The 27,706-nt window shown below is 57.1% G+C and overlaps 1 protein-coding gene and 1 long non-coding RNA gene across 4 annotated transcripts in view; one reads left to right on the top strand and one right to left on the bottom strand.

The window, feature by feature from the left end:
• Positions 1–573: 573 nt before the first annotated feature.
• The window catches only part of STUM (stum, mechanosensory transduction mediator homolog), a 62,165-nt gene continuing 35,032 nt past the window's right edge, over positions 574–27,706 (top strand). Inside the window, exon 1 of one of the 2 annotated variants that reach the window (XM_023247311.2) lies at positions 574–925. In XM_023247311.2, coding sequence (XP_023103079.2) covers positions 733–925 — 193 coding nt within the window. In that variant the 5' untranslated portion in view covers positions 574–732. The remainder of the gene's footprint in view (positions 926–27,706) is intronic. The other variant, XM_045048611.1, reaches the window with a different exon arrangement.
• LOC123382733 lies at positions 4,530–13,374 on the bottom strand. Of its 2 annotated transcripts, XR_006591606.1 has the most exons (3): positions 12,483–13,374; positions 10,270–10,658; positions 4,530–7,071 (listed from the first exon to the last, which is right to left on the bottom strand). It is a non-coding gene; the product is annotated as an uncharacterized LOC123382733 (long non-coding RNA). The 2 variants fall into 2 exon arrangements; XR_006591607.1 differs by lacking the exon at positions 10,270–10,658.

Consider the following 27,706-nt stretch of genomic DNA (forward strand, 5'->3'; position numbering starts at 1 on the left):
CCACCACGTCGAGCGCGCACAAGGCCAAGTCTTCCTCCCGGACGACGGTCCAGGGGTTGGATCCCAACATCCCCGCTTCCCGGCAGCAGGTGCAGGCCTTCCGCATCTGAGTGCGAGGGCGTGCGCACGTGCGTGCAGGGGAGGGTCCCATCTTAAGCAGTCTTGAACCTGTTTGAAAAGCTGTCTCCTGCCTGCAGCCCTATTACCGACCGGAACCAAATCCAGGAGAATCGGCAGGCGTTGTTGGCCTACTAGGCACCAGGCGCCGTGCGTCCCCGGCCCCCCACCTGCGCCGCGTCGTGTGCATCCTCCAGATTAAAGGACCCAACTCCCGGCTTTCGCGGCAGGGCCCGCCGAGCACACCGGCCCCCTTGGCGGTGTCCCGGGGCCGAGGTTCGCGCCGGCTCGGCTGTCGGGGGTGCGGGGGGCGCCGGGGCGTCCCTCCCTCCCGGGGAGGGGGCGGACCGGCGGCTCCCTCCGCCCCCACCCGTAAGTGGCATTTCTCCGCGGGGGAGGGGAGAGGGAGGGGCGTCGGAGCGCGGCCGCCGCGTGTGGCGCCGCCCCCTCCGCCCCGCGCCGGGGTGTGGGCGCGGCGCAGCGCCGGCCGCGTGGGGACGCGGGAGTGCGGGCTTCTGGGCGAGCCGCGCGGCGCGGGAGCACGCTGGCCGCCTGAGCTCGGCGCGGAGCCCGGGGCCCGGAGCCGCCGCCACCCGCCCCTGGGCGCGCCCCGCCATGGAGCCCTCGCACAAAGACGCCGAGACGGCGGCGGCGGCGGCGGCGGCGGACCCCCGCGCGGCGTCCTCGTCCAGCGGGGTGGTGGTGCAGGTCCGCGAGAAGAAGGGCCCCCTGCGCGCCGCCATCCCCTACATGCCCTTCCCCGTGGCCGTCATCTGCCTCTTCCTCAACACCTTCGTGCCGGGACTGGGTAAGACGCGGCGGCCGCGGCCCTGGCGCCCCCGGGTCCCGCCGCGGAGGGCACGGGGTCACCCCCGGGGGGCGCCCCCGCGCGCCGGCCCCCGCGCTCCCGGCGCCCCCTGGCAGGTGGCCGCGGCGCGTGGGGTGGGCGCCCCGGGGGAGGCGCCGCGCGGCAACCCCCCCAACCCGCCCTACGCCTCCCCCCACCTGTGAGCGCCGGGGGTCCGGCCCCGAGAGCCCGAACTTGTCCCGGAGAGCGGGGGCCGGCGGGCGGCGGCGCGGAAAGGCTCCCCCGGCTCCGAAGAGGCGCCGCTCCAGATGCCCCGAGACCCTCTGCCCCTGCTCGCCGCCGCGCGCGCCCTCCCGCGAGCCCCTTCCTTGGAGGGGCGCGGGGCCTGGCGTGGGGGGCGGGGGGAGCGCGGCGGCGACAGACCGCGGCGGAGCGGGGGAAAAGGGACACCCCGCGAACCCGCCTGCCTTCGCGGGGTGCGGACCGTGCGGGGGCGCGCGTCCTCCGCCTCCTTCCCGGGTGCCCTCGGTTCCGTCAGCGCCCGTTAGCTCCCGGGGGGTTGGGGGGACCATCTCGCTAGTTCCAGCGCTCCCGGCCGGAGGGGACCCCGTGGCTCCTTCCCAGCCCTTCTGTTCCTGACAGAGTGGGGAGCGCGCCGGGGCAATTCTGTGTCGGACCCTGGCTGCCCGCGGGGGCCCTGAGTTTCCCAGTGTCCCAAATTTTAAAACAAAGTCCCTTCCTAGAGGTAGGGGTGCCGAAGGGTGCGTAGCAGGAGGGAATGAGAAGTTTCCCCACCCTGCGTCTCCTTACCCCACCCCAATCTGCCCTCCCCCAACCCCCAGCTTGCCTGCCCGGGACCCCCTCCCATCTCCCAAATGCCTGAGGGACTGGAGCGACAGGCGCCTCTGAGCCCTCCCCAGGAGCGAGCCGGCTGCCAGCGTATAAGGCTCCAAGTTCCCAAAGAGGTCAGCTGGAAGTGCTTTTCTGTTTTACTTTGGCCTTTCTCACGGCCTCGGGCTCAGCGCGCTCAGCCCGGCCTCCGGCCGTGGCCGTGATAGCCAAGGTCACACCCACCCACCCACTTGGGTCGGATTCACATTCCCTTTCGCGCCTACTGGTGCTTCTGCGCTGGGCGGCCGCCCGGCCTGGGTCGTGGAGCTGTCCGAGCAGGCGGTTAGGGGTCCCCTCCGCGGCACCTCCAGCAGCCTGCACCGCCCTGCCCCCGGGTGGAGTGGGGGGTCATCAGGCCGGCTCTCTGCAAGTGTAGACTCCGGGAGGAAGGCTGGCCGATGTGAATTGCGTTGGAGATTCCCACCTGCTGGAGTACAGAGCACCGCCCAGCCATCTCTCCATCACTCCAGGATGTGAAGATCGTGTGTCTTCACTTTTTCCTTGTGGCGAAGTCAGTATCACCTGATATGGTCCTTTGAGGAAACAGATGCGTGTGGCCGGGTAGGAGATGCTGTACCAGGCTGGGGCCGGCTGAGGGGATCACCTCCAGGAGGGGCAGCTGCCCACCAGGGCACCTGCAGGCCTCCCCGGGTCTCACCTCCCCAGGTACCTTTCCCACCAGGTCCTGCCTGCCGCTCCTCCTGGGCCCCTGCTCTCCTGCCCGCGGGGTCCAGCTCTTCACGCTTCCCTTTGTTAGATCCGAATCCCACGGGATTTTTGTAAGGAACCTTCCTGGGAAGGCAGGAGAGAATAAAGAGAAAAATAAGCAAACCGCCAAAGGGCTTAAAACCGGTGAGCCGAGGGGGTGCAGATGTCTGAATTTTCAGCAACTGAATCCGGGCATTTTTTTTTTTTTTTCCGTTTCGTTTGGGTTGCCTTGTATAGTTCACTGGGCGCACAGCCCCCGCCCTTCTCCGTGCCATGGGAGGGGTTCCTGATCCTGGGTGGTGTTTCTCCTCTGTTAGTCGGGGATGCCTGTCACTCTGGGTCCTTGAGAGGATCGAATTAAATGATAGAAAGCTCCGGGGTGGGGTGCAGGGGTGGTGCTCCGGGGGTGGTGGGTTCCTCTTGCCCTTGGCCTTTCTGCAGAGCCGAGCCCTGCCCCCACCTCTGGATGTGTGGGGGTGCTCTTTGGGGCCTTTGAGTCCTGTGGCTCTCTCTGCTCCCCTCGACCCGCAGGGGAGCCCCGATAGAGCAGTCCCGGTGAAACTTACAGGTGGTTTTGTTCTGTCCTCCATGACTGGTGTCGGTGGTCCCAGCGCCTGGAAATCCTCTCCTTGGCCGAGACCCTCTTCTCCAGGTCCTTCTGGCTTATCTGAATATTTGTGAATATTAACTGAATATTTATGTCTGGCTCTGCCCTTTTGTAACACGCGGCCTGTTTCACTCCACGTGCTGTCATTCATTCCACAAACGCAGAGCGACCACCACAAGCCAGCCACCGGGCCTGACGATGAATACGTCGGCCGAGGCGTCATAGACTGTTGGGGAAGATCGATGCAAACTTCGAATTTGGTGAATGCTGTCTCGGCAGCAAGAACAGAGCGTTTGCGCGCAGTTAGTTCATTCTTCCTGTGTGGAAGTGGGGTTCAGAGAAAGCCTCCCAGGGGCGCAGTAGTGGGTTAGACCCTGCCGAGGAAATCAGCCCCACGGCCCCAAGCATTTGGGGTCCTCATTTTACCCGGGACTCTTTGGAAACCGGTCAGACCGTTGGCCCAAAGATCTTTTCTTTTTTTCTGGAAATGCCTTTCTCTGCAAGTCCTCTCCTCATTTGCAAATCGAATGAGAGAGCCAAGTGGGGGGCTGAATGAGGCCATGGGTTTCCTCTAATGCAGGTGTCTCCGGCTCACCCAGTGTGCAGGGTCTGCGTGAGGTGCCGAGTCCTTATAATCCCCGGGCCTTCTCGATGCAAGTGTCCGTGCTGTTAGGATGTCAGAGGGATGCTTCCTCCCCTGGGGAAAGGAAGGGAAGGAGCAGTGATCTGTGATCACTCTGACTCCTCATGGGAACAAAACAAAACAAATTTTAAAAATGGATGTGATGGTGGGGCGCCCGGGGGGCTCAGTCGGTTAAGTGTCCGACTTCGGCCCAGGTCATGATCTCGTGGTTCGTGAGTTCGAGCCCCGCGTCGTCGGGCTCTGGGCTGACAGCTTACAGCCTGGAGCCTGCTTCCGATTCTGTGTCTCCCTCTCTCTGCCCCTCCCCTGCTCGCACTCCGTTTCTCTCTCTCAAAAATAAATAAACGTTAAAAAGAAATTTAAAAACGGATGGTGGTAAAGAGAGTGCCTCCCGGCAGGACCCTCCCATGTCCCCCCGTCCCGTTCGGTGAAGTGCTACTCATCAAGACCATCGTGGGCAACTTCACGGTCCCAAAAGTAGGGCATTTTGAAGTTTCTATACAATTATTCATATGTGTTGTGAAAGTTCATTGTTAGGACCCAGCATGGACAGAGGGTTTGTCTGTTGGTCAGGGGCAACATCACACTTTCGTATTTGAAGATTTTATGTGTCTCGATTGACTTGGTGAAAAGAAAACGTTGGTTACAGGGGAGTGGTGGGGAGGAGAGCCTCTACTGATGGTTAGCCATTCTGTCAGAATCCTGTTGGCCATCCATCTGCAGTTGGACATTCAGAAATATTTAATCTCTCTCTAATACCCTGCCTAACTCTTTGACACTCAGCTGAAGTCTTGCTTCCCTAATAAGAGCACCGCAGGCCGGCTTTGCTTCTGTCTTAATTCCCCGTAGCCCCGAGGCTCAAACCGATGACGAATATTGCCCTCTCGTGTGGCGTCTTTTGTACTTGGCTTTTTGTTGCTGTTTTAAGAGTTTACTTTTTGCCACTCTAAACGTGAGTTCCTTGAAAGCAGCAACCATTTTAAATTTCTCCTTGATATTTATGCTAATTATGCTATGAATATGCTATGCTATTTACGAATGAATATGGACTTAGAAGCATACTCCTGGAATAGGGACTAGAGATCGTCCGGTCCGATGCCTTTATTTTATATATAAGTGTGGCAGTCCTGAGGATTCAAGAACCAAGGAAGTTTACATCCTATTCAGCCTTCTTAAGGAAGTTATTTGAGTACGTATTTCAGCAAAACCAGAGAGTAAACCAAGAGAGAAGATATGAGATCCAGGAAACAATGGATCCAATTCAGGGCAGCCATGAACATCGGAGGAGAAATTGTTCAGCGGGTCTGAGAGCAGTCAGTCTTCTTTAGAGGGGGAGGATGAAGGCGCCGGGGAAGAGTTTTCTGAGGATGAGGTGAGAAGGGGACATTCCATAGAGTTAAGAGTGTTATTGGGACTGCCAGAAATAAAAGCTTTGTTAAAAAACAGAAAGCAATCAGTAACTGCAGTAAAGACAGAAAGCTGTGCAAAAGCGTCAGGTTCCAAAAATGAAGCAGACCACCCAGTTAGATCAGGAGGTCAGCAGGCTTCGAAAAAGAAGAAGAAAAATATTCCACATGATAAATGGAGTGAGACAGAATTTGGAGGGGAGTGGGGATACAGTGCAGCACACGTTTCCTCTACCAACAATAGAAAAAAGAGACGTAATCAGCGACTTCAGAAAAACCAAACGTTTTTCATGAAAGGCATAACTCAGGAAACAAATCAAAATGTGGCCTGATACTGAGCAGATGGTGAAATATAAGAAAGGCTCTTTTAAGTGCGTAGGGCCTGGCTCATTGGAACAGTGGCCCACACTATGGGCTCTCAGCTCCTCTTTGACTCTGCAGCAAAGAACACTTGCTTAGTCATAATAATATACATGCTGCTCGGTAGTTTTCAACTCTTCAACGCAACCACAGACAGCCCCGAAGACTGCTTAATAACAGCTATAACGGAAGATGTAAAGATGTTCCATCCGGCGACGTAAAATGAAAACCATAGCTCGTAGAACTTGGCAAGTGGATTGTGGTAGATTAAATTATCGTTCCCGATTCTTCAGTGTCCTCCCTGAAAGAGGATGGCACTTACCCACCTGATGCCATATGGCTTGTCATGCTTCCTGTGGGAGGGGAGTACTTCCTTCCCTGCCCACTGATAACGGGCTTGGCCGTGTGACTGGCTTCAGCCAGTTGAATGCGAGTGGCGGTGACCGAGCAGACACTTAGAGAGGCGTTGTGAATTTCTGGCATCGTTCTTCTCTTTCTCCCGTGAGAATGGCCGGTGGGGTCTGCTCGGCAGTCTGCCTCCCAGAATAAAGAGGACATCAGAGGCCGGGCACCCCGTGTCGTGTGAGTGAGAAGCATGAGTCGCTGAGGTTTTGTTGTCGTCGTTAAGCATTGGCGAGGGGGGTAGGGTAGAGGGTGTGAATGCCCTACTCCTATAAAGCGAGATGCTGTCTGTAGTTGGCAGACCGAGAAATAAAGGTTACCAAGGTGATCATAAAGGTTGCCAAGGTGATCAGTCGATGAACTGAGCTAGAGTTATAGGGACAGTGGGGCAGTAGTGATCTCCTGGGATAATTTTGGAGGGGACGGCAGGAAGACGAGGGGTGATGTCAGTAAGCTAATCCCACCTAGCCTAGCAGAAAGTCAAGGGCCAATGCTGGTGAACTAGGAACAAACGATACCAGTATGCTCTGGAGATCAGGAAAATACCAGAAGAGTTCCCGCCCTTTTCTGACATCACCAAGGTTTCTGTGTCGACTGGCTCATTCCCAGTGGTGCGTGTACCTGCTGAAATCGTCCCCCGCCTTTTAAAACTAGCCTGTCTCCGTCCTGCACCATTCCCCGCGCCACGGCCCTCTCTCTCAGCTCCCGCAGGAAGTATGCGGGTTGGCGGTCACCCACCCCTCTTCTCTCACCTCCCCTCGAACCCACCGGCCTCTGCCTCCATCACTCACCTGAATTGTGCTTGTCGGGATCGCCGGCACCTCCAGGTTGCTAAATCCAGCGGTCAGGTCTCTGTCTCCGTCTTCTGGAACGTTCGGTAGCGTTGGACGCCGTCCCCGCTCCCTCCCCCTTGAAACACTATCTTCCCCCGGAACACCTCCCGTCCTGGTTTTCTCTGCACCTCACAGCCCCTTCTCCGTCTCCCGTGGTCGTCTCGGCAGCCTCCAAACTTGGGGGTCCCCGGGGCCCTTGAGGCTCTCAGTCTCCGCCTTCTCTTTGACCTTGTTCTTTTTCCCGCCTACGCTTGCTCCTTTGATGTTCCTGCTGTTTCCTGGCCTTCAGTTGCATCCTTAAAAAAAAAAAAAATTTTTAAGTTTATTTATTTTGAGAGAGACAGAGAGAGCACAAGCAGGGGAGGGGCGGAGAGAGAGAGAATCCCAAGCAGGCCCCTCGCTGTCAGCACAGAGCCTGACACGGGGCTCCAACTCCCGAAACCCTGAGATCACGACCTGAGCCTAAATCAAGAGTCGGGGGCTGAACCGACGGAGCCCCCCCCAGGCGCCCCTCGATTACGTCCTTATAATAACGACCCCCGAGGCCGGATCTTGGCTTCAGAGCTCTCCCCGGATTCCAAGGTCTCGTACCCCACTGACGTCCTAACGTCTCCTCTCAGAAACCAAAAGGCGTCGAGACGTAACCTCTCTAAAACCAACCCCTGCTGTTCCTCCCTGGACCTGCCTCTCCCTTCTTTCCCACCCCCCTCGCAGCAGATGACATCCTTCCAGGAGCTCAGGCCAAAAACCCGGACTCATCCTTGACTTTGCTTTTTCTTGCACCCCACGCCCAATCTGCCAGGAGACACTTCTGGCTCTGCTTTCAGAGTCTCTTCGGCATCTGACCCCTTCCTACCATGCCGCTTCTGTCTCGCTGGCCCAAGCCCGTCTTCTCCCGGATGATCTCAGTGGCCCCATAAATGACCTGCTCACCTCTGTTGATGTCCCTAGTGGTCCGCCCTCACCGTGACCGCCAGAGGGATCCTTTGAAAATAGGATGGAGTCAGGTCATGAAATTTTTGAGCTGGAAACCCTCCAATCGCTCCGTGTCGCCCGGGGCAAGAGCCCAAGTTTTTGTCGTAACCCACGAGGCCTTGGGCCCGAACTTTCCCAAAGAGATAGAACATGGGCCACAGGTATGACCTAAGATTTTCTAGGTACCTACGTTATTCAAGATAAAAAAGAACAGGAGGAATGGACTTTAATAGATATTTAACTCAATATGTCCAAACTACTTATCATCCGATGCGCATCAATAAAAATTATTGGGGCGCCCGGGTGGCTCAGTCGGTTGAGCACCGACTTCGGCTCAGGTCACGATCTCGCGGTTTGTGAGTCCGAGCCCTGCGTGGGGCTCTGTGCCGGCAGCTCGGAGCCCGGAGCCTGCTTCGGATTCTGTGTCTCCCTCTCTTCTCTGCGCCTCCCCTGCTCTCTCTCGCTCGCTCTCTCAAAAATAAAAAATAAAAATGATCAGTGGAAGGTTTTGTGTTTTTGTTTTGCGGGCTAAGTGTTCAAGACCTGGTGTGCGTCGCTCGCTTACGACACGTCGCAGTTTGAAGCGGCCCCGCCCCGGGGCTCACGGGCCACTGAGACGCGGCCAACGCATCTGTTTCCCACGGTCCTGCGGGTCATCGCCTCCTCTCCGTCTCGCTCACTGTGTTCCAGCCCCACCGGCCTCTTTGCCGTTTCTTGAATATTTCAGAGGCACCTTCTCACCCTCGAGCTTTGACATTTGCTGTTCCTTCCGCCTGGCGTCCTCGTCCCGCAGAGATCTATGTGGCTCGCTCATTCGCGTCCTGAGATCTCTGCTCCCGTGTCGCCGATGCCGCGAGGCCGCGTATTGGTGTGGCGGGGCGGCCACGGCCAGCGCCACAGACCGGGCGGCTTGAGCGACAGGAATTTATCTTTCTCACAGTTCCGGAGGCTGGCGTGAGGGGCTGGGGGTGGGGACTTCAACTTGGGGACTTTGAGGGGATGCAGTTCAGCTCAGACACCTTCCCAGAGGATGTTACTTGGGACTGCAGCTCTTCCCCACCTCCCCACACCCCTACCTTTCCCTACTCCGCTTTCCTTAAGAGCACTATTTTTTCCTACCGTCTGTCTCCTGGGGGAGGGCAGGGTTTGTTGTTTGTTTGGTTTTGGTTCTGGTCTGCGTTGTTCATTGCTGTAACCCTGCACCCTGGAACAGAGCCTGGTTTATGACAGAGGCTCCACAGACAGAAGCTGGATGGATGATGGGTTGGGGGGGTGGGGTGGATATGCTAAAACCAGAAATAGAAGTGATTGCCTTTTGCGGCACCCGGGGGGCTCCATCGGTCAAGCGTCCGGCTCTTGATTTCAGCTCAGGTCATGATCTCACAGTTGATGGGATCAAGCCCTGCCTTGGGCTCGGCACTGACCGCACGGAGCCTGCTTGGGATTCTGTCTCTCCCCCTCTCTGCCCCTCCCTGGCTCGTGATCTCTCCCGAAAGAAAAGAAGTGATTGCCCTTGGGAAGCTGGACGCGGAGCAGGGAGAGGTGACGTAGGGGACGATTGCTTTCCCCTGAAAGCCCCTTTTTCCCTATCTGATTTTTTGAAAAAACTATATACCTGTATTGCTTGCTTTTTTTCTTTAAGTTTATTTGTTTTGGGGGGGGGGAGGGGCAGAGAAAGGAGGAGAGAGAGAGAGAGAGAGAGAGAGAAAATCCCAAGCAGGCACCGTGCTGTCAGTGCAGAGCCCGAGGTGGGGCTTGAACCCACGAACCATGAGATCATGACCTGAGCCAAAATCGAGAGTCAGACGCTCAACCGACTGAGCCCCCACCAGATGCCCTACATGCTTTTTTTTTTTTTTTTTAAGGATAAGAATCAACGCTATGGAAAGAGAAGGGACTTTTATACCCTGTCAATAGGAACGTAAATTGGGATGTCTTTTCTGGAAGCCAGTTTGGCCCTTACGTATTAAGAGTCTTAAAACATTCATGCCCTTTAATTCAGTAATTCCACTTTCAGGAATTCATCCTAAGGAGACAACCAAAAGCAGGGACAAAAAGTTATGCATCAAAATGTGCCACGAAGCATTATTTATAACCTCGAAAATCGTAAACAAACTCGGCACCTGGCTGGCTCAGTCAGTGGAGCGTGTGACTACTTGATCTTGGGATTGTGAGTTCGAGCCCCACGTTGGGCACAGAGATTACTTTTAAAAATGGTGTTGGGGCGCCTGGGTGGCCTAGTGCGTTGAGCCTCCGACTTCGGCTCAGGTCGTGATCTCGTGGTCCTTTAGTTTGAGCCCCGCATCAGGCTCGGTGCTGACAGTTCGGAGCCTGGAGCCTGCTTCGGATTCTGTGTCTCCCTCTCTCTCTGCCCCTCCCCCGCTTGCGCTCCCCCCCTCTCTCTCAAAAACGAAACATTAACAAAATTTAAAAAATGGCGTTATAAAGAAACCCAGTTGACAACAACGGAAGAAAGGTTAAATAAATCGCGGCTGTCTTTATGGTAGAATATTATATACCTATGAAAATAGTGTTTACAAAGTTTCTGATGATGTGGCAGAAGGGGGGAAATGTAGGTTGCAATTGTGCCATCAGTAGGATCTCAAATCTTTGTTGTTTGCTTGATTCCAAGGTACCTCCTTTCCCCACATTTGGGATGTTTCTAAACGGGAGACTGATACCAAGAGACGTGATCTTTTTCCTTTCTTTCCTAAAAAGTGGCCGGATTAGCGGCGTGTCCTATGATCGACAGACTCTTAAAATCCAGACGACGCAAGGTGGAACGTAGCTAGGTAAATAGACAGATGGGCAGAAAGAACCAGAAGATGGCACATGGAGATGGTAACAGGTGGCGAGAGCCTGGGGGATTATTTTTCTTCCTTACACTCTTCTGTATTTTCCAAATTTTCTAAAATGAACAGAAAATGTATTACTTATTTTTTTTAAGGTTTATTCATTTTCGAGAGAGACAGAGCACAGGCGGGGTTCGGGCAGGGAGAGAGAGGGAGACACAGAATCTGAAGCAGGCTCCAGGCTGTCAGCACAGAGCCCGACACAGGGCTCAAACCCATGAACCGTGAGATCATGACTCGAGCTGAAGTCAGACGCTCAACCGACTGAGCCCCCCAGGCTCCCCTGTGTATTACTTAAAAAAAATTTTTTTTTTTTAATGTTTATTTGTTTTTCAGACAGAGAGAGACAGAGCATGAACGAGGGAGGGTCAGAGAGAGAGAGAGACACAGAATGTGAAGCAGGCTCCAGGCTCTGAGCTGTCAGCACAGAGCCCAACACGGGGCTCGAACTCACGGACTGTGAGATCATGACCTGAGCCGAAGTCGGTCGCTTAACCGACTGAGCCACCCAGGCGCCCCTGTGTATTACTTTTCTAACTGGAGAAGCCGAATAAACATTGTCTTGAGCGCCCCGTCACTCTCACGAGCTGTGTGACGTGCTCAGTGACTCTCCCGTGGGATGTGTCCCATTATGGGTTGGGTCAGGGGTGACTGGGTCCAGTTCGGTAACGCAGCTGGCCTCCCCATTTCTTCTGAGATGTTTCGAGGGCCCGAGCTGTTGGAAGCGGTTGGTCAGCAGGGGATACGGAAGAAGTTTGTGTTTCAAAGAAGCGTGGCCCGAGTGCTGAGCAGGGGACAGTGACTTCCGGGTGCCCCCAGCAGCGTGTCACTTGCCGGGCATGCAGTATGCCCCTACTGTGTTCCAGGTCTGTACTCGAGCTGAGGAACGGAGTGAGAGAAGACAAGGCCCCGCCCTCTAGGAGCTGGCTGGCTGTTGGGGAGGGGGGCCAGAGCAACGGGCGTGTGCGTTAATGGAAGAATGTTCTGGGCCCAACTAATGCGGTGCACAGAGGTGAGGGAATGCGTGTCGGCAAAACTGGCCTCGGAAAACGAGCCATGGGCTGAACAGAATGACCTGGGGCAGGGGGGCACCTGGGTGGCTTGGTCAGTTAAGCAAACAACTTCGGCTCAGGTCTCAACTCTCGCGGCTCAAGGGTTTGAGCCCCGCGTTGGGCTCTGTGCTGACATCTCAGAGCCTGGAGCCTGCTAGGGATTCTGTGTCTCCCTCTCTCTCTGCCCCTCCCCTGCTCGTGTTCTGTCTCTCTCTCAAAAATAAATATAAAAAAAAAAAAAAAAAAAAAAAAAAAAAAAACAATGACCCGGAGGGGAGGGGGGCATTGGAATGAAGTGACATTTCCCGTTGTGCATCAGAGTCCCGAAGCCGCAAGTGTCATGGACGTCAGGAGGCCTTGGAGCTCGTTCCGGATCTCAAGAGCGTGAGACCCGGAGCAGGCCCCGTGACCTCTCCGAGCCTCTGTGTCTCCATCCGTGAAATGGACATAATTCCCGCCCAGCCGCCTCACAAGGTCATTGTCAAGGTCATTGTCTTTTTTTCGTTATGAGTTGACATCCGGAAAATTTCTTGGGTTCTCAAGGTGATCTCTGGGGCCATTCTGGCAGAGGCTCTGGGCTCGGGGGGCAGGACACCAGGAGCACTTCCTCCTGAGCATTCAGGCCCCACGCGCTGGGGGTGAGTGAGGTCTCTGGGGTGGAGGGTGTTGATGGTGCACACCCCATACCCAGGGCCCGAGGCTGACTTTATAGTTTTCTAAGAGGCCGTGGGAGCATCCGACTGGTAATGTGTGTGTGTTGGGGGGGGGGGACGCATATGCATGTGCACACACGAATCCCACCCCAGCCTTTACCTCGAGTTATCTTACCGTAGACAGAGGCGGTTCCTAGGCCTGTGTGGTGCCCCGTGAAGCCCCGTCACCTGGGCAAGGTGGGGGTGGCCTTGGCTGTATGTCGGGCAGGTGCGTCTCCAGCGTGGGAACTTCCCCACGAGAACTGAGTGCTGGGTCTCCGTGCCCCAGGCTGAGCCGTGCGCACCCGGACGACCTTTCCAGGGGACGCCGAGGCGACGGCGTGGGGGCAACGTTTCCTTATTCAAATGGCAAAACACAGGGGCCTGTTCTGCATTTCCTTTATAAAAAGCCTTAAATCCATTGGAGAGGTTGCTCTCCTGGACGGAGTAAGCTGACGTTGAGGCCAGGGCCGTCCCGGAGCCCAGAATGCGGGGTTGGGCACGGCCGGGGTTCGCCCGTGGAGCCGAGCACCCCGTGGGCTTTGGCCGTTGACAGAGAAGCTTGACTTCGATGCCAAGAATAATCCGGTGTCTGTGAAAAACAGCCTGTCCTAGAACCTGGACAAAGTAAATGGTCCGGCCTTCCCAGGGCCGGGAGCTTTACCCGAGAGGGGCCGCCTCTGCCCGGGGGGCCTGCCCTGGGTCTGTCCCCGCCGACTCCGGCAGCGACCCTCCCGCCGCCTCGGTGCCGCTCGTAGTGGGCGCCCGATTGCCACTTGTCAAATCGAGTGTGCGCACGGGCCCTGCAGAGATGTACCGAGGGCTGCGGGGGACGGCGTGTGACCCGCCGCCAGGGCCTCCTCGTCACTGCCAGCCTCTGCGCCCCTCCTGATGGCCTCGTGGAGGTGAATTCGCAGGCCTGTCGTGCGCATTGTGGATAGTGATCTCCCACGGATGGAAGGTTCGTGGCAGCAAGTCTCTGGGGGCCGTTTTCCCAGTGCATCTGCTCACTTCCTGTCTCCGTGTCACGTTCGGCTAACTCTCGCGATATTTCTGACTTTCTCGTTATTACAGTTGCTATAGTGGTCTGTGGTCGGCGTTTCTGATTCCGACGCACAGATGGCTGGTGTTCGCTTGGCTTGTTTTTTTTTAAAAAAATTTTAATGTTTATTTATTTTGGGGAGAGACAGAGCGTGAGTGGAGCAGAGAGAAGGAGACGCAGAATCCGAAGCCGGCCCCAGGCTCCGAGCCGTCAGCACAGAGCCCGACGCGGGGCTCGAACCCAAGAGCTGTGAGATCATGACCTGAGCCGAAGTCGGATGCTTACCCGACTGAGCCACCCAGGCGCTCCTGTCTGGTTTGTTTTTTATTATTTTTTTTTAATTTATTTTTTTATTTTTTTTTAACGTTTTATTTATTTTTGAGACCAGGAGAGACAGAGCATGAACAGGGGAGGGTCAGAGAGAGGGAGATGCAGAATCCGAAGCCGGCCCCAGGCTCTGAGCCGTCAGCACAGAGCCGGACGCGGGGCTCGAACTCGCAGACGGTGAGATGGTGACCTGAGCCGAAGTCGGACGCTGAACCGACTGAGCCGTGCAGGCGCCCCCTTGACTTGTTTTATTGTAACCGTCACTTTGCTGCGGCGTTCTGGAGCCAGACCCGCAGTGCCCCCGAGGTCCACCTGTACATACCGCGTGCCCCTTTCAAAGTGTGTGATTCCGTGTTTGTTGTTCGTTAGCAAATCCATCCTTTTCTGTGCCTTCCCGCGTCCTGTCTTCCGCTCTCGCTATTTGACCGCGTTCTCTCAGAACCTCCGAAGCGTGATGCCACGGGAGCGCGCCAACACAGGTGCCTCCGAGGAAGCTTCTCGGCGTGGCCGCCTCGGGGTCAGCTGGCGCAGGCACGCGCGGCCGGGCAGGCCGGGCCCGGGTCGCTGTGGCGGATGGTGACGACGCGTCCGGCCTGGAAGGCCAACCCCCCCAGGGAAGACGCGACAGCCCGGCACCAGTGCGGAAGCTGAATCCTGGGACCTTTCCGGGGTGGAGAGAGCCCTGCCCTGCGGGACAGGCCGGCTCTGGCCACGCTGGCGTGTGTGGGAAGCGTCCCCTGTGGGCCGGGCTGCGTGGCCGCGGCCCCTCCCGGGTCACCGCGTGGTGCGGCCGGGCGGTGACGTTGCTGTGCCAACGGGGCTTCTGTGTCCCCAGATCACATCTGTGCCCCCGTCCCCGCTCTGACCACTTCCTCTTCTGCTCCGAAGCCCTCGGCAGCTCCCCGCCGTCCACGCACGGGCTCAGTTCGGACGCCACGCTGGGCCCGCGGGACCCGTGAACTGTGACCCACGCTGCTTCAGTGGTTTGTTTAGTCCAGCGGGGCCGCTTGGTTTCCCAGGGTGCCACCTGGGCCCTGGCCCCTGTCGCACATCTGCCCCCGCCGTCACGGGGGGGATGCCCAGCCGTCTAGGCCCATCTCACTGGCCTCCTGACCACTTCCGTGTGGGCGCTCCTCCTTCCGGCACCGTCCGGCCTCCTCCGTGTTCCTCTTGCTCCCCCGAAATCCTGCTTTTTCTGTTTAAACCTACAGTGTCCTTCCTGTGGCGGTGCGGGCTAAGTGTCTGTCACCTGCTGGTGGGGCCTCCCACCGCCGGTCCGGGCAGGTGGAACGAAACGCACGTTGATTTCCCGTGGCAAAGTAGGGTGGAGGGCGCCTTGTTCCTTTCACCTGCTGAACCCCAACCCGAGGGACACGGGCTTTCGTGTCCCCCCCTCCGCCTTCCCAGCTCAGCCGGAGGTAGGGGGACCGCGTTCTCCGGCTGCAGGCGGAGTGGAGGGCGTGCTGTACCGGAGCATGTGCGCCTCTGAGGGGTCCTTGGTGTCCCGGCCGCTCCGGGGAGGGATGTTGGCTGTCCCTTTGCTGGGGCAGAGGGCCTGCTCTGCAGGAGCTTCGCTGGGGACAGTCACGAGGTTACTGAGAAGAACCGGGCCTCCATCCGTCCGTTCGAGTTACGTAGCTAATGGCTGATAAGTGGAGGAGGCCGACAGGGGAGGTGATCGATCTTAGTAAACGGTTTTAATCAAGATTGGCTTGGGCAGTAGCCATCACATTACATCTAGGGGGGAGTTTTGACGGAGAGCAGGATGTTTGCGTGACCTCAAAATGTCTCCACAGAATGCTTATGACTTGCGGGGGGGGGGGGGGGCGGGCGCCTGGGGGGCTCAGTCGGTTAAGCGTCTGACTCTTGACTTCGACTCCGGTCGTGATCTCGCGGCTCATGACTTCGAGACCCGCATCAGACTGTGCTGACAGGGTGGAGCCCGTTTGGGATTTTTCTCCCCCCGCCGCCATCCCTCACCTGCTCTCACTCTCTGTCTCTGTTTCTCTGTCTCTCAAAATAAATAAAGAAACTTTAAAAAAAACCTGCAAAGGGAAAAGTCGTACGGCATCTCGCCGGGTGAACCGAGTAATATCGCCTAGACCTTGAAAGAATTATGGCCACACACTGTACGGGCGCATTTCTATGGACTGTCTGGAAGGGGCAGGTGCACAGAGGTGGAAGACAGCGTGGCCGAGGGGCATGGCTCGGAGAACACGGGGAGACCTGCGGATACATACGGGGGTTCTTCCCGGGTGGCAGAGACGTCCTCAAATTGGATGTGCTGCTTTGCATGACTCTGAATATACCAGAAGCCCCTCAATTATTAAATGGGTGAATGTGACAGTACATGAATTACCTCTCAGTTCAGCTGTTAAGAATTTACATCGCCAAGGCGGGACGCAAAGATATGGCGGGCCTCTTGGTGGGATCTCCTGGGTGGGGGGGGGGGGTCATAGCAACACTTGTGTCGCGTTGGGGGGTGCGTGATCTGAACCTACTCTGAAGAAACACCAGGAAGCCCAAAGTGAAGGGCATTCTGCAACATAGTTGGGCAGCGTTCTTCCAAAATATCAGTGTCGTGAAAGATTAAAGAAGACTGAAGAAACACGACAGCCGGGTACAGAGCATAATCTTGGATCGGATCCTGTACTGGAGGGAAAACAAGTACCAAAATGGGCATTATCGAAGCAAAGTGGCAAAGCCGGAATATTGGGCTCTCAATTAGATACGTTACCTTTATCTGTTGTCGCGTTTCCTCAAATCGGCAACTGTGTAAGAACACAGCTTTGTCGTTAGACGCACGATTAAGGGACTCGAGAGCCGGGACGTATGCAGCCTGTTCACAAATGGGTCGGGAAAAAGGAATCATAACACAGAGCGAAAGAAACTCGCTAAATAAATGTAGCAAAGTAGCAAGAATCGGTGATCTGGGTAGAGCATAGATGGGAGTGCCCTGGATTGTTCTTGAAACTTCTCTGCAAGTTTGGGAGTATTTTAAAAGTTAAAAAATATGGTTAAAGGGGCGCTTGAGTGGCTCAGTCGGTTAAGTGTCCAACTTCAGCTCCAGACATGATCTCACGGTTTGTGGGTTCGAGCCCCGCGTCGGGCTCTGTGCTGACAGCTCAGAACCTGGAGCCTGCTTTGGATTCTGTTTCCTTCTCTCTCTGCCCGTCTCCTGGTCTCTCTCTCTCTCTCTCTCTCTTAAAAAGAAATAAACATTAAAAGAAGAATTAAAAAAATAAATGGTTAAAAATCAAATATACTCCTAGGGTTCAACTAAATGCAAAGTAGGGTACTCTGAGTAGGCTCTTCCTTCTCCCCTAAGGTCTATTACCAGTTCTGACCAACTCGGGGGCCGTCTGGGGCCACAGGAGGGGAGTCATGGTGCAGGTGGCATTGGCCTGTAGGGCCCAGACCCCCTTAAGAGGTTTTCCCAGGAACTCCCCCTGTTGAACCCCCCGAGGTCACACGCAAGTTTGGCGCAGTCCTGTGGGTGTGTGTGATCCGCGCAGGCTTGAGCGTCACAGAAATGAGTTTCCCAGCAGGCCGGGCAATATAGGCAGCTTCCTCTGCAGCGGCCAGCTGGGACTAAACCTGCTGCGTGTGCAGCCTGCCTTTGGGGCGCACCAAGAATCTGAACGCCCCAGCCAGAGCTGGAGCGGATCCCAGGGCTCCAGATCTATTTTGGAGAGGTCTTTTCTTGTTTATTCCTGTTTGGCATCTCCGTGTGGAGTCAGAGAATCCTCCGTGGACCTCAGAGAAACCAACCTCCAGCCAACGGCCAGTGAGTGCATCACATCGTCACGCCAAGCACAGAACTTCCCCGCGGCCTTGGCTGCTCCGGCAGGGAGGGGGGCTCTGGGGTTGAACGTACAAATGGAATCTTTCCAGGAATCACTCTGTGGCCCGGCTCGGAAGCGGATGGAAACGTAACCGTCTTTGGCCCAGAGAGCTGGGGTTCTGAGGTCGGAAGGTTCGGTTGGTCTTGGGCTTCAGCATCCGTGGCTTGACTCTGAGTCTGACGCACGTCAAGGAGCGGGGCCTCGGTGCTTCGGAAATGATTTTAACGAAAGCGGGGAGAAGCCACAGGGGCCCGTCGCTTGGGCCCGCTCTTGGACGACCCTCCGCCGTGCGCTTTATTTTCCTCGCCAGCTCTCACCTCAGCGCAGCGCAGCTCCCGCCACGGGATGTTCTGGATCTCCCCGTGTGGGGCCCCCCGAGGACCCAGGGCCAGCTCTCCCCTGTGTCAGGACGCAGGGACTCGGGGATGCTCGGAGAGACCAGGGGAAAGGCAGCCGGGTCTCCGCAGTGCTGTCTGCATCCTGTCATTTCGTGTTCCGTTTGGGGCTCCCGGCCGCCGGGGGGACCGGCACCGTCACTGTCACCGCCCGGGAGGGGAAGTGCACGTGACTGTCAACACAAGTCTGAAGATCGCGAACGCTGACCGGGGGTGGGAGGCGGACCGACGGGCAGAACGTCCCTTAAAACCGAGCAGCCGTTGTCTTGGGCTCTCTGGTCTACCTGCCACTCCGCTTCCATTTATCACGAGAGCCCGCCTCCCAGCCTCTCCTTCCAGCTCCGCCGTGAGGGCCCCGGACCCCGAATGGTGCTCACCGCCCCCGTCTGGGCCCCACCGTGTGCCTGTCCACAGCCGGGGTGGCGAGCAGTCCCGCCTCTGTGTTTATGCTGGGACGGTCGAAGATCTCCGAGCAGGACCACGGCAGCCTGTACCTTTGTCAGGAGGCGAATGGGGGCCCCACTCCGGCTGCCTGGCCTGCTGGCCCTGGTTGGTTTCGTGCTTTTGTTTCCCGAAGGGGTGAGCCCTGCCCTTGCGGAGGTGGGGGCAGGAGGGGAGGCCTCCACCGCCTGTCTCCCTGGGCCCCGGGGTGCTGGCCTGCCTCACCAGGGGTGCTGGGCACTGGGAGGCACTGGCAGGGGATGGAAGAGAGGGACGGAGGCTGGCTGTCAGCTCCTCCTGTGGCCGTGGCTTCTGCCCCGCAGCCCCCTTCTGCCACCCCAGCCCCACCCAGCCCGTTTCCTGCTGGGACCCTCTGGTGCAGAGATGGCTGTTTCCAGCGCGTTCCCCTTCACCGGGCAGGGGGATCCTGGCCTGCCAAGCTTGGCCCCCCCCCACCCCCCCCACTTCCCCTGTGGTCCTGCAGAAGCCGGTTCTAACACGGTCTTCCTCGTGGAAGTTCTGGAACAGCCAGTACCCCGAGCCGGAGCCTCCTGCCCGCGGACGGTCGTGGGCGTCCGGCTGCCAAACGGCTCCCGTGCTCGTGAGATGCCGTGCTCCCAAGTGGGCCGGGGGGGGGGGCGGGCAGGGCAGCGTGACTCCCCGGCTTGCACATCGGGGGTCCCCTTCTGGGTTTCCTCCACGGTTTTCGCCTTCTTGCTTTGCCGCCAGCCTCGGCCGGGCTCCCCGGGGCGGCTCTGGGCCCGGCGCTTGGCTCACGGAGCTCGGGGCCGACCTCTCCTCCCAGGAAAGCTGGGCTCTGGAGGCTCCGCCGTGCCGGGAGCACCCTCCCCTCCTCCTGCCTCTGCCTCTGCCTCTGGGCCACCACCCGCTCCGCCTCTCCCCTTCCCCACAGTCCACAGACGCCCGCCTTTCGCCAACTCCCCGTCCATCGGCAGTCCTCAGGGACACTTCTCCGGCTTTGTCATCACTTTGGAAGAGGCACCGTCTGGCCCCTGTTCGTGCCTGGCACAGCTACTCCTCTTTGGCTCCCTGAGATAACCACGGGCCATTAAAAGCCAGTCACCTCCTCCGTCCGGGGCACTGTCCACTCCCAAAGACCCAGCATTTTGCTCTCTCACCCCCCTCTTCCCTTCTGTCCCCCACCCGCCCCCTTCGGAGCCCGGGGCCAGGAACACCGCGAAATCGTCATCGCGTGGCTTGATTTTTCTTCCTCCACGCACAGCGAGAGCCTCCGCTGTTTGAGTTGTCTAAAGCCCCCGGCGATTCCTTGTTAGGAGAAGAGTCATCAAAACACGCTTATTATGTTTTAAGTCTTCACAAAAGACGCCCCAAAGCGGTGCGTCGTCTGCTTGAAAGGATCCCCTGCGATAGCCATGCCAATTATGGTTTGAAAAAGCAGAAAGGTTCTAGTCGGGTACTTCTGAATCCGGCTTTCTCCCCCTCCTGTGTGATTTGTGTGCAGACTTCTGAGAAGCGGGTTTTATAATAGAGATTCAGCCAGGCTAAATCGCAGCGGCAGAAGCTTATGCAATTGCTAAGAGCCTGTGAGTTAAAAATGGAATTGTCTTGCAGAGTGGAGAAGGTAATAATATCAGTGATGTGAAAATAGAAAGTAAAAAAATTAGTCTTTTCAGCCGTTCGGGTCTCTTACCCGCATTTTTCGGCACCAGAAGATCTTGGTGTCCTTTTCCAGAATAACTCCAAAGTGCAGTCTCTCATTAGGAAAATAAAACTTTGCTTTCCCAGATTCAAACCCCCCGCCCCCCTGAGTACAGGAGCCCCTTTTTACGGACGTCTGGGCCCTGGGGCCACGAAACGCATTTTGTGTTTGTTCCATCTGTATGTTCGCTAATGCTCATCAAGGAACAGATTTTAGGTTTTTATAAGTGGGTTTTGTTAATTTGCTATTTTAAAAATACTTGTGAGACCTTTACAGTTGCCATGGTGATATAATTTCCATAAACATGATTTTGGTGGGGATTTTTGCACATTGAAGGCTGAGGTTGATACTGAAGGCAGTGTTGGTGGGGGGAGGGGGGAGGTAGGTGGTGAATCTGGCAGTCGGTCCAGCTCTGCCTCCCTCAAACACTGCAGATCTGATTCCAAGGATCCGCACCCCGGCAGAGCCCCGAGCCCCTAAACCTAACACCCAAGGCTTCTGGGGAGTGGGCCTGGTCAGGGGACAAGGGGCCCAGCCGGCTGGCTGATGGGTCACGGGCATCCCCTTGGCTTATCAGTGGTCCTGCCCAGGTCAGAGCGACCCACAAAGCTTTGGGGGGATCCGACCTCGGAGCTGCCCGAGGGGTGGTAAAGAGCCTGAAGCCTCTTGTGCCTTTGAACCAGATTCATCCAAAAAGAAAACAGAATAATTTCCCACATCATGCGCGGTACTGCTGAAATGCTGAACGCTTGCAACGGAAGACAACAGCGAGTGAAAACGTAACAAATGTTAGCTGTTAAAACAAGAGGACCTTGTGGAAGAAATTCTTGTGTTAAGGCCCTCTTGAATGCCAGCAGTTGAGAAGAAGCCGGTTTAATTAGAAGAAGAGTTAGATGGTCCCAGTGGCACCAAACTTCTTATCAATGACGCTAGACATTTGTCTCGGCTCACGGGGAGGCTTTGCCATTAAGCTTTATTTCACAGAGAAAGGAGTATACAGAGAGATCAAGGGAGAAGCAGAATAAATAAGAGAGAAATTTCTAACAACGCAGAGTGTTCTGGGAAAGCAGCAGGTGGAAACGTGTCCGCACGAGACGATCCACGAGGCTCTCCAGTGTCCCGCCGGGCACGCGATGGCAGGCGCTGCCTAACTGAGAGTCGGGGCGCAGCCGAAGGGTTTGAATCATACAGAACCATGAATCATAAGGAATTATGAATTACTAGAAAGCCCTTGCGTTGACTGTTTTTATGCACGTAAGACCAGAAACCCGAACAGGGCCCCCCAGAGGAGAACGTGCCAGACTCCCCTGCCTGGCAGAGGGCTGATCTTGGTTCCTTGAAAGCCAAGCCGAGGTGTCCGGGAGAGTGTGTTGTGCGCGTGTGGGCCGGCACGCCGTTGCCCGGCGTGTGCACTGGGCAAGGGCGTGCTCTCAGGTTCGCTGGAAAGGCGCAGAGCACCAGCTGCACCTCTGCACGGTCTCGTCCTCAAGCCTCACGCCTGCGGAGGCACAGAAGGTCACGGAAAGTTGATTTTTTTTTTTTTTTTTTAAAGTAATGCTTCATTAGCAGGCAGCGTGGCTGCTGGCAGGGGCTGGTGGGCGGTGAGGAGGAGAGGGAAGGATCCTGCGGGGGGGGGGGGGGCAGGTACATCCCTTGGCTTCGGCCCTGGGCTGTGGGGAGCTTTGCCCTCGGGGTGCTGCCTTCTGAGCTTCTCTGTGATGCTCCAGGGTGCAGGAAGGCCAGGATGGGCCCCTGCTCCCCGTGTCGGGAATGGGAAGATTTCACCCTTTGGGAGGAAACAGGAAGCGGAAGTAGATTCACCTGCCACGCTGCCTGGAGGAGGGCACGTGGGAGGGAGAGGTCCCCTTTGGGTTGTTGTCGAGCAAAAGGGCATTTCATGATGGGGAGCCAGGGACCCAGAATTTTTGTGTGTGAGTGCTTCCCTGAGTCCTGGTGACCTCTGGCTGGGTAGCACTTCTTTGGCTGAGGGGAGCCCTCCTGGATCCCACTCTGCCGTGTGAGAGCTGTGTGACCTCGGGCAAGTGACTTAACCTCTCTGCTTCTTCGTCTGCAAAATGGGGATACCGATAGTACCTGCCTCGCGGGGCTCTTTGGAAGGTTAACCAGGCTGTTCCACAAACCGCCTGGAATGGTGCTTGGCACATGGGGAGGGTTACATTTCCTTTCCAGGCTCTAAAGGAATGTATTTTTGTCTCCCCCTCTCCCCCCCGTGCCCCAGCCTCTGGTGACCACCGTTCTACCGGCCGTTACTCTGAGCTTGGAGGTGTTTTTTTTTTTTTTTTTTTTTTAGCTGTGGCATGTGAGATCGTGCGGCGTGTGTCTTTTCGCGTCTGGCTTATTTCACTTAGCGTTACTTCCTCAAGTTTCATTCACGTCGTTGGCAAATGGCAAGGTTCCATTCCAGCGTTCAGGCGGAATAACGTTGCACGGTACACAGACCGCGTTTTCTTTATCTGCTCGTCCGTCCATCCGTCCACCGAGGGGCGTGTAGGTTGTTTCCGGATCTTGGCTATAATGTGGCGATGCGCGTGGGGGTGCAGGTGTCTCTTTGGGACCGTGATTTTTGTTTCCTGTGGATCCGTACCCAGGAGCGAAATCGCGGGATCACGGTTCTCTCTTTTCAGGAGCCTCCACGCTGTTCCCGCCAAGGGTGCACGAGGGTTCCCCTTCCGCCGCATCCTCGCCGACACCTGTCGTCTGTCGCATGATGGCCGTTCTGACGCCTCCTGTGGTTTCGATTTGCGTTTCCCCGGGGATGAGTGATGTTGAGCACCTGTTGGCCACGTGTGTGTCCTCTCTGGAGAGATGTCCGTTCAGGTCCTCTGCCCGTCGTAGGATTATTTTTTTTCCGATTAAATATTATTGTCATCTTGGAACATGTTGGGGGGGGGGTCTAGCTGTAAGAGAACGGATGCCGTGTGAGCCACCAGGGCCCCTGGATGGTGGGCCGTGGGCACACTCACCTCTGTTCCACCAGGGACACGGGACACTGCCTGGCTCCCGGCGGGTGCTCAGAAATTCTGGAACAGAGTACCCGGTCGGGGACGTGGCCAGTATGGGTGTGGTCCCCCACTGTGGTTTTCTAACCTCAAGGCGCCTCCGAATCCCCTGGGGAAGCTTGTGAGATGTCACATTCCAGCTGCCGCCCTCGGAGAGTCTGATTTAGTAGGAGGAGGAGCGGGGCGGGGCCGAGGAACTTGCATTTCTGGAGAAGAACCCCATTTGAGAAATACTGCTGGGGAGCCTCAGTCCATGGCACCCTAACATGCTGCTGAAGCCTGGCCGGGGGAGGAGGAGGAAAGCAGGGTGGGTGCTGGCAGGGCCAGCCCTGAGGGCTGGGAGGGGAGGGGGGTGGCCCGTGCCCGGGGCGGTCTGGTAGAAACACCAGGGAAGGGGCGCCCCGGGGGGCTCGGCCGGTTGAGCGTCCAGCTTCGGCTCAGGTCACGATCTCGCGGTCCGTGAGTTCGAGCCCCGCGTCGGGCTCTGTGCCCACAGCTCGGAGCCCGGAGCCTCCTTCGGGTTCTGTGTCTCCCTCTCTCTCTCTGCCCCTCCCCCGCTCGCGCTCTGTCTCTCGGTCTCTGTCTCTCTCAACAAATAAGTAAACATTTTTAAAAATATTTAAAGAAGAGAAAAGAAACAGCAGGGAAGACTGGGGCCTCCCAGGGAGAGAGGCTGTGGTTGGACTTGGTCTAAAGCATGCTTAACTTGAAACCTTCTGCAGCAGGGAGCAGTGAGGCCAGTGGCTCCTGGAACTACTGAAAGGACAGGACAGCCCGGGACAGGGTGGTGGCTCACTGGTCCCTTGAGGTGGCCCCCCACGTCTCAGGGCCCCTCCTGCACCCTCCGCCCAGGCGGGCCCCTTCTGGGGGGCCGTCCCTCACGAACCCCCCTGCCCGGAGTCTGAGGGCGGCTGGGGCCAGGACGGTGGCGTCCTTTCTGCCGTGGCCGTCACCCTGAGCTCCGCCAGTGGCCTCTCTGGATACTTAGAGCAGTGCATCAGGTTTTCCTGAAGGCTCCGAGTGAGACCTTTCTGATGAGAACAGCTGCCGGGTTAACCCAAGTGGCCCCAGGACGGGACAGAGTGCCGCTGAGGGGGGAGGAATGGGCTTTGATGGGGCGCCGTGCTTGGAGGTACAGCTGGGGTTTGTGTCTTAGCAGCGGGGCTCCCGCCAAGCACGCCAGCAGCGTCGGGACATCCGGCCGTGCCCGCCAGCACCCTGCAAAATGCGACAAAATCCGGAGAGGAGGAGAGACCGAAGCAGAGTGCCTCCGGCGGGAGGGATGCTCAGAGCCCGGAGCGGAGGTAGTAGCCACAGGGGTAGACCAGAGACGGGGTGTAGACCAGAGCGGCCCAACCCACCTGCTAAGCCACCTGCCCCCGCGGGGCTCCCGTTCTCCGACCAGCATCCCTGGGGGGCTCTGCCCTGGTCACGCCTCCTCCCTCCCCAAGTGGCCCTCCAGAGAGAGCCTCAGCTGGAAGATGGCAGGCTTGAGCCCCGGAGGAGACATCAGACCCTGACCCAGAGGTTCCAAACCTTGTTGTAGTGCCGTTGGACCCGTTAGCTGTCTGATGGACTCGGACCCCTTCTCGGAATACTGGGTTTCTTAAAAATGCATCTTACATGCCTTTATTATTAAAACTTTATTTTTAAATTGATACTAAGATTTTTTTTTTTAATTTTACTCATTTCTTGGAGAGAGAAAGAGAGAGAGAACCAGCAGGGAGGGTCAGAGAGAGGGAGAGAGAGAATCCAAAGCAGGCTCTGAGCTGTCAGCACGGAGCCCGAGGCGGGGCTCGAACTCACGAACCGTGAGATCACGACCTGAGCTGAAGTCGGACGCTTAACCGACTGAGCCACTTGGGCACCCCTCTTAAATGCTTTTGATACGGGGTGGCCCGGGTGGTTCAGTCGGTTAAGCATCTGACTCTTGATTTCGACGCAGGTCGTGATCTCACTGTTCGTGAGTTCGAGCCCCGCCTCGGGCTCCGTGCTGACAGCTCAGAGCCTGCTTTGGATTCTCTCTCTTTCCGCCCTGCTGCCTGCTCTCTCTCTCTCTCTCTTAAAGTAAATAAACTTAAAAATATATAAATGCCTTTAATACAGACTCACAAAGACCACCAAAGATACTAAAAAATAATCATGGACATATTTAAAAAGCCAGCTTTGTGCGCAGAGATGCTCCGCTTCTGTATTCATGCATTAAATAAGACCCAGCAGTGGGTCTCACAAGTGCCTTAACTTTGAAATGTTTTAGAGATTAGTGTCAATGATGTTTGGAGAAAGCTCTTCGGCTGCACCGGGGTCCGGAAATATCTGTGATTTCTACTGGTGATGAAGGCCAGGTTCTCCTAATGTTATTGTGGCTGTTGCCTGCATCTGATAATGAACGGAAATGCTGAAATTGAGTTAGAGGTTAGTGTAAACACGGAAGCATGTTTTCAGTCCCAGCTCACGGATCCCCAGGGGCTCAGGTCGTGATCTCGCGGTTGGTGGGTTCAAGCCCCGCGTCCGGCTCTGTGCTGTCAGACCCCGACCCAGAGGTCCCTTGGGCAGCCCCCTGCTCTATCCTACTTCTGTGGCCCCCGAGGCCTGTTAACAAAGTTGCTTAAAAACCCACGTTGTTGGAGCTGCTACGCGGGCACGGACAGACAGACGGGCAGAACAGAGAGGCAGCGAGGCACTCCTGAACGAGCACGGCCAATGCGTAAAGGCTATGGGACAGCGTGGTGTCGTGCTGCTGTGAGACCCGGTGACCCCGCTCGGCAGAGAGGCCCGTGCAGTCGCCTGCCTCCCTCCACAGAGGGACGTTTACGGCACAGATGTCCAAGGTCAGGGCCATCGCGATGTCCTTCGATCTTGGAAGCATGAGAGCCCTTACCTGTGAGTTCCTCGGGAAGCATGAATGGGGGCCTTCCTCGGTCAGCTTTCCTTTCCTTTTTAATGTTTATTTTTTTAAGTTTATTTATTTTGAGAGAGACAGGGACAGGTTGAGTGGGGGACGGCAGAGAGAGAGGGGGGAGAGAGAATCCCACGCGGGCTCCACGCTGTCAGCTCAGAGCCCGACGTGGGGCTCGAGGCCACGAAGCTGAGAGATCGTGACGTGAACCGAAACCGGGAGTTGGACACGTAACCGCCTGAGCCCCCCAGACCCCCCCGTTGTTCTAACGTCTACTATGTTCACGAACAGCTCTTGGCAAGCGTTTCATGAAGTGCCTCCAGGGCAGTGGGTGCTGGGCTAAGTCCGGGCCACGGTGCCGTTCTCCTGCAGGCGGGTCAGGTGGACGGGGACAAGCCGCCCAGAGTGCCCGCAGTCCCTGGGTCTGGGAACCAGGCTCCCTGGCCGCCTGCCCTGGGGCACGGCCACCTGCAGGCTGCTGGGACGGCCTCTGGGCACGTGCGTTGCTGAGCAGGAAGGTCGAGGACCCCCCGGCTCTGGTTCTGCCCGAACGGCTTTCTTCTGTCCCGCGGGACCAGGGTCACAGGAGCTTAGAGCTGGGAGGCTTCTTGGGGAACGTGCCATCCACGTGTCTTGTTTCACAGACGTGGACGGCCAGGCTCAGAGGCCTGCCAGGTCACCGGGCGAGAGCCGGGGAGGCGGGCTGGAGGTCGCGCCCGAGTCCTGGGCCAGGTGCGGGTCGCACGTTACATACAAGCGGCTGAGTCAGCCCGGCAACCGCAAGTGTCATCCGGGCGGTCCCGGCGCCGGTGACCCACACAGGTGAGTCACTACACGGGTCTGGTTTCCAGAGCCGGGTACTTGGTGCCGCCCGTTTTAACCTCAGCCAGGCCGGGTAGGCTCTTTGCAGCTGCTAGTGCCGACTTCACAGGCTTTTCGCCACATGCGAGTTAATGCACGCGGAACTCTCGGAGGTGCCCGCTGAGCGTCTTTCCGGTAGGAGCATGAGGACCACAGCTCTACTGGCTTAAACCGAAGAGGGACGGGCGCCCGCGGGGCTCAGGCGGTTGAGCGTCCAACTCGGGCTCAGGTCACGATCTCGCGGTTCGTGAGTTCGAGCCCCGCGTCGGGCTCTGGGCTGATGGCTCAGAGCCTGGAGCCTGTTTCCGATTCTGTGTCTCCCTCTCTCTCTGCCCCTCTCCCGTTCATGCTCTGTCTCTCTCTGTCCCAAAAATAAATAAACGTTGAAAAAAAAATTTAAATGAGCAATCCCAGTGAAAAGAGGGCTTCCCCCCTCCCCCCCTCCCCCCCGCCCCGTTGGTTCAGCGCAACTGCTGCCACTGACCTGGCTTTGGTCCTCAGCCCATCTCTGAGCCGGTCACGGTGGCCCAGGGACTGAAGTGCCCACCTCAGGAGCTGGAGAGAAGTAACAGATGACCAGACAGGGCAGGGGGTTGTGGTGACGTCACAGAAGGCACATCTCGGGGAGCCAAGGGTGCCGATGACCCTGCTAGCGACTCTCAAGAGAGAGCAGAGCACAGGAGAGGGACGAGGTGACTGTCCCGCAGGCCTGGAATGGGAACACAGACTGTCCGTCCCTGACACACCCAGGGCACCACTGAGGAGTTTCCTTGGGGACTTACGTCGGGTAACAGACCTGGGCCGGTGAGCCTGGTTCCTGGCCACCAGTCTTCGCTGTGTGTGAGCAGC

Source organism: Felis catus, chromosome F1 (assembly GCF_018350175.1).
Source record: "Felis catus isolate Fca126 chromosome F1, F.catus_Fca126_mat1.0, whole genome shotgun sequence".
Lineage (NCBI taxonomy): Eukaryota > Metazoa > Chordata > Mammalia > Carnivora > Felidae > Felis > Felis catus.